General features: G+C 40.1%; 1 protein-coding gene across 6 annotated transcripts in view; it reads right to left on the reverse strand.

The window, feature by feature from the left end:
* Dlg1 (discs large MAGUK scaffold protein 1) overlaps positions 1 to 13713 on the reverse strand; it is a 203107-nt gene extending 189394 nt beyond the window's left edge. For 5 of the 6 annotated variants that reach the window (XM_038346138.2, XM_038346137.2, XM_038346136.2 and 2 more), the window contains exons 1-3: positions 13423 to 13712; positions 12889 to 12940; positions 12077 to 12208 (exon numbers count right to left, since the gene is read on the reverse strand). In XM_038346138.2, coding sequence (XP_038202066.1) covers positions 12077 to 12208; positions 12889 to 12907 — 151 coding nt within the window. In that variant the 5' untranslated portion in view covers positions 12908 to 12940; positions 13423 to 13712. Of the gene's footprint in view, positions 1 to 12076; positions 12209 to 12888; positions 12941 to 13422 lie in introns of all 6 variants that reach the window. The other variant, XM_038346139.2, reaches the window with a different exon arrangement.
* Between the last annotated feature and the right edge of the window lie 912 nt (positions 13714 to 14625).

Consider the following 14625-nt stretch of genomic DNA (forward strand, 5'->3'; position numbering starts at 1 on the left):
TTACTCACTGCCATCAAGAAGTCATATTGGTGTTTTGGATTTTAAGCATTTTCAAAGCCATGTGGCACTATCTAGGTTTCTGTTTGTTTGGTTTGAAACAGAATTTTGTTCTGTATCCCAGGCTAGGATAAATTCAAATAGCCATATTGGCATGATTTTTTTTTTTTTTTTTTTTTGTATTCTGAGACAGGGTTTCTCTGTGCAGCTCTGGCTACCCTAAACTCACTCTGAAGACCAGACTGGCCTCAAACTCAGAGATCCGCCTGCCTCAGATGTGTGCCACTACTGTCAGGCAACAAGGTGGCTTGAACTTTTACACTATGACTATGACTCAGTGTAGTCATTTTCATTGGCAGTGCCCTATGGTACTTGAAGTTAGGTATCTTCTTGTATAATTACTTGCTATTTCTGACTAGTATGGTAAGATATTTGTATAATCTGCTCATTTTTAGTGGATCTTTTCTTTATCAAATCCTACATGGTTTTGGTGGACTTGGGTGCCAGTTCTCTGTCAGACAAAGTTTCACAAATATTTTCTTACTGGCTATCACTTGTCAGTATTCTGTTCCACCAAGTAAAATTTTTCATAGATTAGGAAGGTCCTCTGTTATGTTAAATTATTGCATATCCTTAGGTCTGTGTTAAAAAGAGCCTGAGTCAGCAGTAGCCTTAGTTCTTACCTTAAGAAACATTAAATGATTTAGTTTCATTTTCTATTTGAAAATACCCATCCTTCTGCATCTCACCTTCCTGCCTCGCATCCCTACCTTTGAGGCTGTTTCTGGAATGCTGTATTTCCTCCTCCTGGGTCATCAAACTAAGAAAGTAACAAAGGTAATGGAAATCTTTTACATAAAGATTCCTGAAATAAGCAACCTGATTTCCAAAGATTTTTTTCATAAACTTTGTGTGTAATGTGTGTATGAGTTCAGGCACATGTGTGCCACAGGGCAGACACAGAAGTCAGTGAACAACTTTCAGGGATCAATTCTCCTTCTCTGTTCTGAGGATTGAACTCAGGTCATCAGGCTTGTGCTACAAGCATCTTTACCTACTGAACCATCTCGTTGGCCTCAAAACATACTTTTGATGTTTTTAAAAATATATATGACTGCTGTGGGACAATGATCTTGCACCCTGTAAAGATTTATCAGTTGTATTGCTTTAATAAAACGCTGATTGGCCAGTAGTCAGGCAGGAAGTAGAGGCAGGGTGATGAGAACAAGAGAATTCTGGGAAGAGGAAAGGCTGAGCCTACAGTCCTCACCCAGACACAGAGGAAACAAGATGAGAATGCCTGGCTGATAAAAGGTACCAAGCTGCGTGGCTAACATAGACAAGGATAATGGGCTAATATAAGTTATAATAGTTAATAAGAAACCTGAGCTAACAGGCCAACCAGTTTATGATTAATGCAGACCTCTGTGTGTTTCTTTGGGACTGAATGACTGCGAGACCAGGCGGGACAAAAACCTCTGTCAACATGACTGATTCTGCTGATTCCTAGGACTAACTTAATGTTTTTGTTTTAATTTTATTTAATGCATATGTTCAAGATTTTGTGATTTAGACTCTGTTTAGGAACTACACTTTCAGGAATGCAGTTTAGTCTAAAATCAAGGAGAGCACTTTCAGACTATGTATAGAAAGGAGGAATACATGTGATAAGACATATCTGGTAGATTCCAGTAAGGTTTTCAATTGTGATTCATTTAAGCATGTAGTTTCCCCTAAGACATATTTTAGTATTCCTGAATATTCTTCTATATTTTTGTGCAAATATACCACCATTTCAGAGCAATAAATAAAAATATAGTGTTATTTAAATATTGTTAAGCATAGCTGAGTGATCAGTCTGCGGCACCTTCAAGAAAGTTTGGAATCATTCTTAATCTGTTAATCATTTTTACCACTGTACTCACTTAATTTCTTTACATTTTCAAAGTAAAAATTCAAATAAATGGCACCTAGGTTTACTGAAGGACTGTTATTTTACACTAGGTAGTAAATGTGGTACTGAGAAAATTATACTGAAGGATACAACTTTTGAAGCATAATTATAATTTATTTTTTCTAGAGTTACACTATGTTTTCATAGTACATATATATATATGTACATATATATATATAAATTATGAAAAGTCCTTATTGACACTGAATACTGAAGCATATGAATAGACTGTAACTGAGAAAAAAATCAACATGGTCAACTTAATAGTTAATTTATTTCTGGTGGTGTAACCTTTACCTTGCTCAAACAATTTCAGTTGCCATCCAATCTCTTTCAATTGTTTTGTAAATCTGAATACATATTTAGTAATAGAAACTTAAATACACAATTAAGTTGCTATAGCATTGTAAAGCCTCACACATTTACTAAAATGCACCTTTTTAGTGCATGTCTGTGTTGTATACAAATACATGTATGCAGTTAGAGGTTAAACATACAAACTAAACTGTTTTTTTTAAAGTCTTGGAATATAGGCGAATGCTTTCACAAGTGATGGAGGCAGGTTAAGATAATAATCTTGGGGATTAGAATATAAAGGACGGCCTTTCCAGGTATGATACCACAAGCAGAAAATACCTCTTTACTGACAAATCTAATAATAAATGAACATGCATTTTTAAAATCCAAGTTTAAAAACACATAACAAACAAGGGTAGTTATTTGTGATTTACATGCCAGAGTTGATATGCCTAGTGTTAATTTCATACCTCTAAGTAAAGGAAAAGAGGAAGTACAATGACATAAACAGATAATTCAGAAATTAAAATAAAACATCAAGATAACCCAAAGAATATTCCACAAATCAGGAGATATTAAAAGACATGCTTTGCATTATTAAGGTAAACTAGTCATTCTTCTATATACTGCCTAAACTATTACATTGATATAACATTAGTAAGAGAATTTCACAAACTACAAGGAAAGCCTTAAAATGTATACCCCTGTTCACCTAGTAATTAACATTTGGCAATTTATCCAATGGATATAATAAACAATACAAAACAACAACCCACACATGTTGGCGATGTGCATATTTGTATGCCTTATGAATATAATGTTTATCAACTCGTATAAAAAATTAATTTAAAAACCTAATTCCTGGTAAACCATTAACAGAAAAACCATTATGCCACAGAGAAAAAACAAACAACGTTTTAGTCAATAAGAAATAATACTAAATTTCTAAAAGATTTTCTGGGGTTATTTTAACTAGATATAGCTTTAGCTTTTCACCTTATAATAACTTTTTAAGATTTAAAATTTATTTTTGCCAGGCAGTGGTGGTGCACACCTTGAATCCCAGGACTTGGGAGGCAGAAGCAGGCAGATCTCTGTGAGTTCGAGGCCAGCCTGGTCTACAAGAGCTAGTTCCAGGACAGGCATCAAAGCTACACAGAGAAACCCTGTCTCAGGAAGGAAAAAAAAGGTTATTTTATTTTTGGGTGACTGTGTATATGTGTGCACGCATGTGTGTACCAAAGTCGGGATGTGCACATGAACACAAATCCTCCTTGAGATGGAGACAGGAGCTTGAGAGTCACCTGATGTAGGTTCTGGAAACTTAAGGCAAGTGCTTGGTAAAAGTAGCATGTGCTCTAACCTCTAAGCCATCTCTCCAATCTCTCCTAACAGGACAACTTCAAGCAATCAGTTCTCACATAGGAAAAAGTTTGACTGTTTGTGTAAGACGTTTTACAAAATCAAAGTGTATGTACAGAATGATACAAAAGATAATATTTACTTGTATTTTACAAAAGCTATAGTTGTCTGACCTTAAGTGTCTTAGAAGGAACATGTACTATCTTTGTAACAGATTCCACTTTGGAGGGCTGCAGGGAAGATCACTAGAGAGAATGACAATGACATATAACACTGCAGAAGGGAAAACATCTATCAGTTCATCTGACAGCAAAATGTAAGCATCAAAGATACTCTGCTCACTTCTAAATCAATGTACACTAAACACTATCTGGATCCCCAAATAAAAATATCCTACAAGATTTACGTATTTCAAGCAATTTGTATTTCACACACTGGAAACATGGTAGATGTTAAATTAGTACATCAAGTTATCTCTGTGTTTAGACATCATTTGACTAACACATGAACACTCCTTTTAAAGGAACCTGAAGCAGCACCTGATGCCAAAAATCAACAGTGCTGACGAAATGAGACACATCATAAAAACACAAGAGAAAACTTAAGAAGGACATCCCTGAGCTAAATCTGAGACATCAAAATCATTAGGGCCAAAAATGATAAGCACTGAACAAAACATAACTGCAAAGTTCATGGCAGACAGACACAGAGGGCTTTTGATTAAAATAAAATGTTAAGTGTTGTCAGGCAGTGGTGGCACATGCCTTTAATCCCAGGATTCAGTAGGCAGAGGCAGTCAGATCTCTGAGTTCGATATCAGCCTGATCTACAGAGTGAGTTTCAGGACAGCCAGAACTGCACAGAGAAACCCTGTCTCAAAAACCAAAAGACGGGGTGGGGGGTTGTCAAGTGTAAAATGCAGAAGTTTTGCTATTATGTAACTAACACTTTTCAACAACCACACAATTACTTCAAACAAGAATTATTCATGATTTTGCTCAAGACTAAGGTACATAAATGATATTAAGTGTCTTCTCCACATATAAGTGCAAGAGGAAAGAGTTACTAGAAAGAAAAGTCAGACAACATATAACTAGGTGATCAAACTTGATGTTAACAAGGAAGGAAAGACAACACTGCACACTTCAAGAATACAACATCTGAATGTAATTACAAGCAAACATCAGATAAACCCCAAATGGAAAAATATCACATAAAAGCATAAGAGCAGGAGCTGGAGAGACAGCTCAGCAATTAAGAGCACTGGCTGCCCTTCCAGAGGACCCAGGTTCAGTTCTCAGCACCCATATGGGAGTTCACAATGGTGGTTAACTCCAGTTCCAGGTGAGCTAATGCCTTCTTCAGGCTTCTATGGGCACTGTATTCATGTGGTATACATTCATACATGCAGGGAAAACATTAATACCCATAAAATAAAAATTTTAAAAGAAGGTGTCAAGGGGGAACAAACAGTATTGTTCAAAAAGGTCAATGTTGGAGCACCTTGGGACATGGAGGCAGGAAGAACTCAAGTTCAGGATCTGCCTGACCTACAGAGCAACTTCAGGGGCCATCCTGGTCAACATAGCAAGAGACTGTCTAAAACTTTTTAAAAAGCTAAAAAGTTTTAAAAGAATTGTGAATATAGCTCAGAGGTAGAGTGCTTGCTTAGTAACTCTGTCTCTCTCTGTTCACTCTCCCTCCCTCCCCTCCCCACTCTCTCTGAGATCAGAAAAGACTTACAGGACGGTTGGAGAAAGGGCCCCAGATTAGAGAGTGGAGAAATGACAACTAAAGTACTCTCCAGCCCTGGCCTCTTTCCTGTACAGAGGAAAGGCTCCATCCTGCACAGATGAAATAGCTTACAAGTAGTTACAGATGCTTTTACAGCTCTGCTATCCCAAGGTTCAAAAGAAAATTCATCCAGCTCCAGCAAAATCAAAACAATGTTGCAGCACTGGAATAGTCAAATAAACAAGTCTTATTACATCAAAACCACTACATGAAAAGTTAATAAAATTCTCTTTAACTTCAGTCTACTCCATATCCTATTATATTTTCCTACTCAAATCTACCCATACACACTTATAAGTTAATAACAGGCTAAAATGTAACTTCAGTTATGACTTTTTAAAAAACACAATTTTGACATTTTAACTACAGAGAGTGCTGAGTTCTCAAATTCTGGTTATAAAATCAACATCATTATAAACATTCTCCTTGAAAATGATACTTTAAAAATAAATAAATAAATAAATAAATAAATAGCCACTGCCCTACAGACCAGCAAGTCTTTAATTCTTATTATGGTTATTGCATTTAATATGACAATGAACATAATGATAAGGAATATTTTAATTAATGAAGCAGAATACATTCTGAATTCAAATTAGAGTTCAGTTTTACACTATACAACTTAGTATCTGGGGTTCCATGAACAAAAAAAAAAATAGCTTTCTTAGTGCCTCAGACTTTTAATTTATAAAATGATAAAAATCACCTAATTGGTGACTATACCTTACAGGACTGAGGACTAAATAAAATATTTGAAATGTAACCATTATTTTTATATCATTCCCAACAACAGTTTTCATGGGTTATTTGAGGTCTTGGCTAGGGAAAAAAAAAAGCTTCAATTAAAAGGAATCAAAAGATCTAAACACATTTTTTTCCATAGACATAAAAGTGACAAAGGGGAATGAGAGAAAGGAGCTCAAAACCATTAAAGCCATTATGAGACAACATCTTGCACGTATAAGGAAGTCCATCATCACAAACACAAGAGATAACAAATGGTGGCAAGGATAAAAAGAGAACCATGCTACACTAGTGGTAGGAATTTAGACCTGAAGCCATTATGAAAAACAGTATTAATCTCCCAAAGAAATTAAAAATAGAACTACCATAGAATCCAGGAACCCCACTTTTGGAGACAGACATTTCCAAAGGAGGTAAAACCACCAGCTTGTAAGGATATGTACACACCCATGTTCACTGTAACATCACTCCTAAGCATAAGACACAGAAACAAAATGTCCATGAATGGACCAAAAGCTTTAAAAATGTGCTGTGTGCATATATGCACACATATACATACATGCAAACACACAAATTCATTCTGTAACAAAGTTTCATCTATTACAACATGAATGAACCCAAAGATACTGTGCTAAGTAAAATAAACTGGACACATGAAAACACAGCCTGTTTTCACTTATGTGCTGAATGCTTAAGAAAGAAGTAAAGCTCAAATATGGAGACTGAAATGAATCTGTGAGTGAAGGAGGCCTAGGAAAGAGGTTAAAATGTGTAGAGTATGTCTGATGAACAAATTTAGAAATCTAATGTTCAGCACGAGGACTAAGGCCAATAAAATGTACGGGACTAGGGATTTTTGCTAGATTAAGCAGATTTTAGCTGCTTTTGACTAAAAATAAAAGTATGCAAGATGATACATTAATTGTTAATTTTTCTATCAACATCATTCTGTAAACCTCAAATATACACATTAAAATTTAACTTTTGTTTTGAGACAGGGTTTCTCTGTGTAGCTTTGAAGCCTTCCTGGAACTTGTTCTGTAGACCAGGCTGGCCTCAAATTCACAAAGATCCACCTGCCTCTGCCTCCCAAGTGCTGGGATTAAAGGCATGCACCCCCATAGTTCATCTTAAATTTGAAACTTATAATAGGCTCACTACAGCCTCTCCACATGCACAGTTACCCTGGCCCTGGTCTGTGCGGCTCTTAACCTTGGGCCGAGGTTTCTTTTTACAGTGAGTAGTAGTTAATGCAGAGGCTCATAACGAATCAAAATGCTCAGAATAAGAGACTATGGATGCTTAGCCCTAAACAGGATATCTCTATCAACAGGTCCTTTCCCAGCAAGACTCGGGGAACACTGCAGAAGAGGGAAAGAAAGAAGAGGAGGTGGCAGTGCTGTGAATGCTGTCTTCTGGACAGGGTATGGCCAGTGCATGCATGAGCTCACAGCTGCTATAGCTGCTGCACAAGAACTACACAAGGTAAGCTGGTAGAATTCCAGGATGTATCGGCAAGAGGTTCAAGAGCCCACAGCTAGCTGGAAAGCTACTGGCAGTAAATGGTTGCTGGGAGAAAATCATTTTCTTTGTGTGGTTGTGTGTGTGGCCACCGATATGTTGCCCATGAACATACAAGCAGTATTAACTGAACTCAGTGACTTATTGGGGAAAAAAAGACAGCAAGGAGCTGGGGTGATCCAGGGTAAGCTGAAGGGAAAAGAATAAATGGTATGAACTGTATATATGTAAAAAATTAAAAATAAGTAAAAAACAAACAAAAGCCTGGGGACACTGGAAATGTAGCCCAATAGTAGAGTGCTTACTTAGTGTGGGTTTAGTCTGCAGTATGCCTTCCCTTAAATAAAATTAAAGCTTGTTATTTATTGCAGATAAAAATATGCAAACCGCATGACCAAATTTGTCCAAGTATCTAAAGACAGATCTTGAAACCAGAATCCTGTGCACAAGATAAACAGATGTGTTAAACAGCTATAGACCCGGCAACTGGTGACAATGGTGATGTTTATGCCTTTAATCCCAGCAGAGGGAGGTGGAGCTCTTTGAGTTCGGGGCCAGCCTGGTCTACAGAGCGAGTTCCAAAACAGTCAGAGAAACCCTGTCTCAAAAAACAAGAAAGACAGAGAGAGAGAGAGAGAGAGAGAGAGAGAGAGAGAGAGAGAGAGAGAGAGAGAGAGAGAGAGAGAGAGAGCGCACGTGCTACAAGGGTAGACTGAAGTCTCCCCCTCCATGGACTCCCAGGGTCACCCTGAATCCCAGACACCTTAAAAATGACTCGAAATCACTACGAATCTGAGTTATCTGGGTTCTGATATAATCAAACCATGTCAAGTCTATCTAACTCAGCAAACTTTCAAAAACAATACTTTATATGGGAATATAAAATATATTACATTTTCAAAGACTTCTAGAATGAATGACAAAAGGATATTACTTCTCATTAATACAAAACTTACCACCAGATATGTTTGGGTCTAAAGTCTAAGCAAATGTGCAGATAATGTACTTTTTATGTAATTTAAAATATTTGACTATAAAGAAAGCTGAAGTCAGTACCTTTAAACCCAGCACTCAGGGCAGAGACAGGTAGAGCTCTATGAATTTGAGGGCAGCCTGATCTATGCCAGCAGCCAAGGTTACATAGTGAGACCTTGTCTTCAAAAAACAAAGAACCTACCTGAAACTAAAAAGTTAATAAAAAATGACTGCTTTTCAAGAATTTTCAAATTATTTAAGGATACTACTTAATCACCAGAACATTTCCTACATTTTATTAAATTGAAAATATTGCCAATTGTAAGTTACACCACTATTTCATGTGCCAGCAAAAATAAAAAAAAAATTTTAATCCACAACCAAACAACCAATTAGTAATAGCACATATAAGTCAGATGTGATTGCTCCTATCTGAATCCCAGCACTCCAGAGCCTACCTGGGCTGCACAGAAGGGAAAGAGGGAAGGATATAGCATGTATAAGATGCTACTCAATTTCAGACATGTTAAAATGTTTTTTAAATGGGGGCCAGTAAGATAATTCAGCACATAATGGTGCATGCCACCAACACTGATGACCTGAGTTCAACTCCCAGGTCCTATATGATGGAAGAAGAGAACGAATTTCAAAAAGTTACTCTTTAACGTAAGCGGCACGTGTGTTCACATGTGAGTACACGTGTACACACACACACACACATTCTCTCAATAAAAATAAAATTTTAAATAGTATCACAGAATAGATACAATGTAGTTTGTCCTTTCAAACAACCCCAAGGTATAAGAAAGCTAATGTTTATATCAACTAGGGGGAAAGAGCATTTCCACACCAACAAATCCCACAGCCTCATACAGACTTTTAATTGCACGAAAATAGTCAAAACTATTACTTCAAAGAATCAATAAATAATACTGATGAAATTAGAAAAACACTTGGCATAAAACAAGTCTACTGTCCAAACAAACAAACAAACAAACAAACAGGTAATTCACTGAAACCTAAGAAAATTAGTTCTAAACTATAGTCAAAAACCTAACTGCCTCTGGGCGGTGGTGTCATGTCTTTAATCCCAGCATTCAGGAGGCAGAGGCAGGTGGATCTCTGTGAGTTTGAGGACAGCCTGGTCTACAGAGAGAAACCCGGTCTTGAGAAACAACAACGACGACGAGAAGAACCTAACTACCAAATGACTTTTTGCTAGCTCTGGTCACGGAGCCTATGTCTCCTTTAATCTAGCTACCCATTCACAGGCAGCTCAGAAAGTAAAAGTGCTGTCACTGAAGGAAAGGCAGTCAATCCACAAGTTTATGAACTTGGACACAGGGCAATTTACCAGCTGAAATATAATGCAATACTACTTCAAAGATGTAAAGAAAAATCTTAACCACTTGAAAAGCTTCAGAATGAGGAGCAGCATGTTTGTGGTGTTGTTTTCTGTTTACTCATTTTTCAGAAAACATCTACGTAGCTCAGACTCCCCTTAAACTATTTAGCCCAGGTTGGCCTGGAATTCTTGATCTTCCGGCCTTATCGTCAAGTGCTAAAATTATAATATGTGGCAAAGAATGAATATATTAGTGCAGAAGAACCATCAACTCAATTATAATGCACAAATATAGAAAAATCACTACCAAAACATTATTTCAAAATGCCTAAAATCTGTTACTTTTGTTCCACTAAAATTTGATAGCACATAACTATTTAACACTAACATAATAAATAAAATAAGCCCAAACAACAAAGTTCATTAAATAACAAAATTAAAAAGACAAAGAAAATTCTCTAGCACAAACTTAAATAGAAAATTATCAAAACTCAATTATGCATATATGAATGAACACTTAAAGCAGGCAAGGAAGAATATCTAACAATTGCCTCAAAACAGCAAGTCTGACATGGGAAGGGGTTGGTTCTATTTACTTTACTAACCACTTAGTTTTCTTAAGTTACAGCTTCCCTACACAGTAAGACTTCATATACATGTGTATGAAATGAGGACATACAAGTCATACTGTTTTTCTCTAAAGTGTCCCTACTAAATAAAAATTTCTAGGTTTAATGTTGATATAGAAAACCAAAGAACTAAAAATTTACTTTTCTCTTCCTCATTTGCTTTTTTTTCCCATTTGGAACTTAAAACTTCATGGCTTAGATACATAAATGCAAAAGTATCTACTCTAGCTTATGAAAATGCTGATAATTTCCGAAGATGGGTGACAGATTTAGGACCATTCATTCTCTCTTTATTCTTAATGCATGTTTTCAAGTCTGTAGTAACACTAAATTTTTATTAAAAAGTTTTAAGGTCTAACAAGTCTCTTATAAATGTCTAATTCTAAAACTTAGTAAAAAACATCAACCTAAGTTATTTGACAAGGAACATATTGAAAAGTGTTTAAATTACATCAATAATTTACCTATATATATATATATATATATATACACACACACACATACACACACACACACACACACACATAAATTAGGCCCATCTGCTGGAGTTACTGAGAAAATGAACATAATATGAGAAAGACTATGTCTTATATGAACTTGTTACGTAGCTGATACTTAATTTTTTTAAAAAATCTTATTCTTAAAACTGGAAACAATAAATACCCTGGCACCAAGGTTGGAAGCCTGTGACGTATACAAAGAGAGGTGTCAGACAGACCAACTTGTTTCTTATATTGGGGATGGTATGGAAAACAAAAAATTTCATTTTTAAAAAGGACATACCCTACTTTATAAGGTATCAAAAGTCCACTGCTTCAGTTTACCACCCACGTTCTATAGTCAATGAATTTTCTGATATTTAATCACTGACAGCATCAGGAACGATATTCAGAACTCTGGACTATTTGTCCAATTCTTCAAATCATTGAACTATCTCATACTTGGGATACAAGAAAGAACAAGACTGTAACAGTATTGTCTGTAGAAGGCCAATTATTAGACAATATCATCTCTGACATCACTCCCCAGGCCTAAAATTCATATTCCACAAATGCCAAGTTTAACAGAGATGAGTACTCTCAAACACAGCAGAACCCTCCAAACACTTTCAAGGAGTCTAGAGCAACGCAAGTCAAATAGAGAAACAGACCAGCAGTAGCGCAGGCATGACCTGGGGTGCTCCTAACACATTTCTGCAACTTGCTCATCTTTACCAGCTAACACTAAGGCAGGAAATGCTGCTCCCCAAGTGCACACAAATAATCATGCTGGTAAGCTTTTCTGGCTATTAAACATTTTAGAAAGGACAGTGGCCTAACTGAATAACCAAACTCATCAGAAGATGGGATAATGGCTGTCCCACAGAGAACAGAGCACAGCACCATTCGAGTTTAATGTGACAGAGAAGCATCACGCGTGAGTGCAGTGATCACAAATATGAAAAGCTTTAACTCCCACCTATTAAAGCTTGAAAGAGGTTGCTCTGAAATATGTTAATAACCCGCTCTATGGAACTTCTGAGCTGTCTATCTTCAGTCTGGCTTAGTTTCGATCGATATTCTTCCAATAGATGCAATGCTCTCTGGGTATCTGAAAAGACAAGGATGGTTAAAATTTCAGGGACGTATTTGTGTGTCTTTGTGTATCTGCATGTGTACAAGAAAGTAGCACATACTACAGCTACAAAACATGTAAGGGGTTCCCTGAAAGTCTCTCCAAGCCAACTACTACAGTCACAACATTCATGTCACCATTCCCTACTAAGACAAATACTGTAAAGGCTTTTACATCACAGTTGAGAAAAGGAGGAAGATAGGTGCTCTGTGGTAACTGTGGACTGACAGCTTCCAAGAGTAGAAGACCATCTAACTAAAGCCATGGCAACTTAGTTTTAGACTGCCCAGCAGACAAGAACAAGTTCGATTTGTTGTCTAACCCAAATTTTAAGTGTTTCTAAACATCAGTCCTTAGTATCCCACAGCAGCTCACAAAATAGAGCTGAGTTAGAAGGATAGCGTGATATACTGAAGCAACGAAGTTTTAAAAAGACGTGGCAGGGATGAACTGCTTCTGTAACCACTAGAGATGTCAAGAAGGTGAGTTTAACAAACTTCTGCGTGTTTCCACCTTCTGAAATGAGACCGTAAGCAATAAAGGTTGGGACCCTGCCGATTCATCAGTTACACAAACCTTTCCAGAACAGTAATCACAACACCGGTAGATGTTACAACGAGTGACAGCCACAAACCGGTTCCAGAATAAAAACTCACCTTGCTTCCGGACCGGCATTTTTCTCCAGAATCAGGAAGAAGGCACACACCTCTAAAAACACAAAACAGAAAGGAAAACTTGAACCAAAGCAAAGAGAATCGTGGATCCAATAGTACCCCCCCCCAACCCCTCAACTTTCGACTAAGAAAAACTCCAACCTGGGTGTAAGTGCTCACCTTCCAAAGTTTTCCCAAGCGAAAAGCAACAGCCTTAAAGCCCAGGAGTGGCAGCCAAAGCAGCAAACTGGTTCCCAGGGGTCAGTATCCTCTCCCGCCCACACACCCCCACACAAATCAAGAGCAGACCCAAGCCCGCTCCGGAATGTTTCGCCAAAGCTTCCCCGCCTCCGCAGGGCGCACCTGAAGAGGAGCGGGGCCACCGTCGCCGCCGCGGCGTGCTAGCCACGCTCCCCACCTGCTGCCGCCGGCCGGCCCGGGAGCAGCCGCGCAGCGCCCGGGCGAGCGAGCAAACGAACGAGCGAGCGAGCGCCCGGCTGCTCCCCCGCCCCGCTCGGGCCCCCTCCTCTCGCTTGCCTGGCTCGTCGCTCGCCTCCTCCCGGCGACTCCAGCAGGCGCCGGACCGGACAGCCGCCGCTCTCCGCGCCGCCCTCGCGCCGCTCATGCACCTCTCTGCGGCCCCCACACCTGCGGCGCCGCCGCAAAGTTCCCGCGAGCCGGCGAGCGCTGGCGCCCAGGGTGCGCTCGGGCCGGACTCGCAGCAGGCTCCCGGCCCGGCCCCGCTCCACGTACCCCGCCCCGCCCCGGCTCGAGCTCAGCTGAGGGGGTGAGGGGACGGGGGAGGAGCTCCCCGCGGCTGCCGCACCCCCCTGCCTCTGTCGCCGCTGCCGCCGCCGGCCCCGCTCGTCGCGGCCCGCCGCCCTGCTCGCCCGTTCGCCTCCGGGCCGCCCCACCCCCGGAACCTCGCCTCCTTCCGCGCCCCCCAGTCGCTCTCCCCCTAAACTTTCCGCCAAGATGGCGGCCCTGGAGCTGGCCGGGCGCGCGCCCACGTGACTGCTTTCCCGACGCTCTCAGCCAATGAGAAGTGAGGAGGCGGCTCGCTTCGAGCCCGGGGCTCCCGGAGCTGCTACCTTGGGGTGGGAGAAGGGAGGAGGGCCGGGAGGGGGGCTGGAGAACTGGAAGAAAGACCCGTTAGCATCCAGAGGGAAGCGCCTCGCTCACAGACGCTCCCGTCGAAGTGGCTCTGAGGACAAAGGAGTTGACACGCGCGCTCTACAGGTGGTCTGGAGTGGCTGTGGGACAGCCCGCCTGCACGTCGCGCTCGCCCACCGGGGTGTCCTGAACGTGCGTGCGCCAGCCCCGGAGACGCTGGAGGTGTGGGACGAGAGACGTGACCTCACCTGCGCTAGATCCGAGACACCCCTTAACCCCACTGAACACGTGCTGGCCAACTTCAGGGCAGGAAGAGTGCCTGGCACTCCCGGGGTGGATCCCCAACAGGGAAAACCGAATTTGAGCAGCCTGCGCTGCCACCCACGTTAGGGTGCGGAGGAAGAAGGGACTTGGGAGGGGAAGGGGTAGTCTACGTCTTCTTCCACCTTTTACTGGTTCAAAAGAATTGCTGGCGTCTCAAAAAAGGGTTGAAGAGTTTCATTAAGGACGGGATGTAAAACCGAGACTGGCTGATTTGCTAAAAGTTTGAGGGTTTCGTTAAGGACGGGATGTAAAACGGAGACTGGGGGTTAACTCCTAGTATGAGCGCATTAAAGAGTGAAAAGA

Source organism: Arvicola amphibius, chromosome 10 (assembly GCF_903992535.2).
Source record: "Arvicola amphibius chromosome 10, mArvAmp1.2, whole genome shotgun sequence".
Taxonomy (NCBI): domain Eukaryota; kingdom Metazoa; phylum Chordata; class Mammalia; order Rodentia; family Cricetidae; genus Arvicola; species Arvicola amphibius.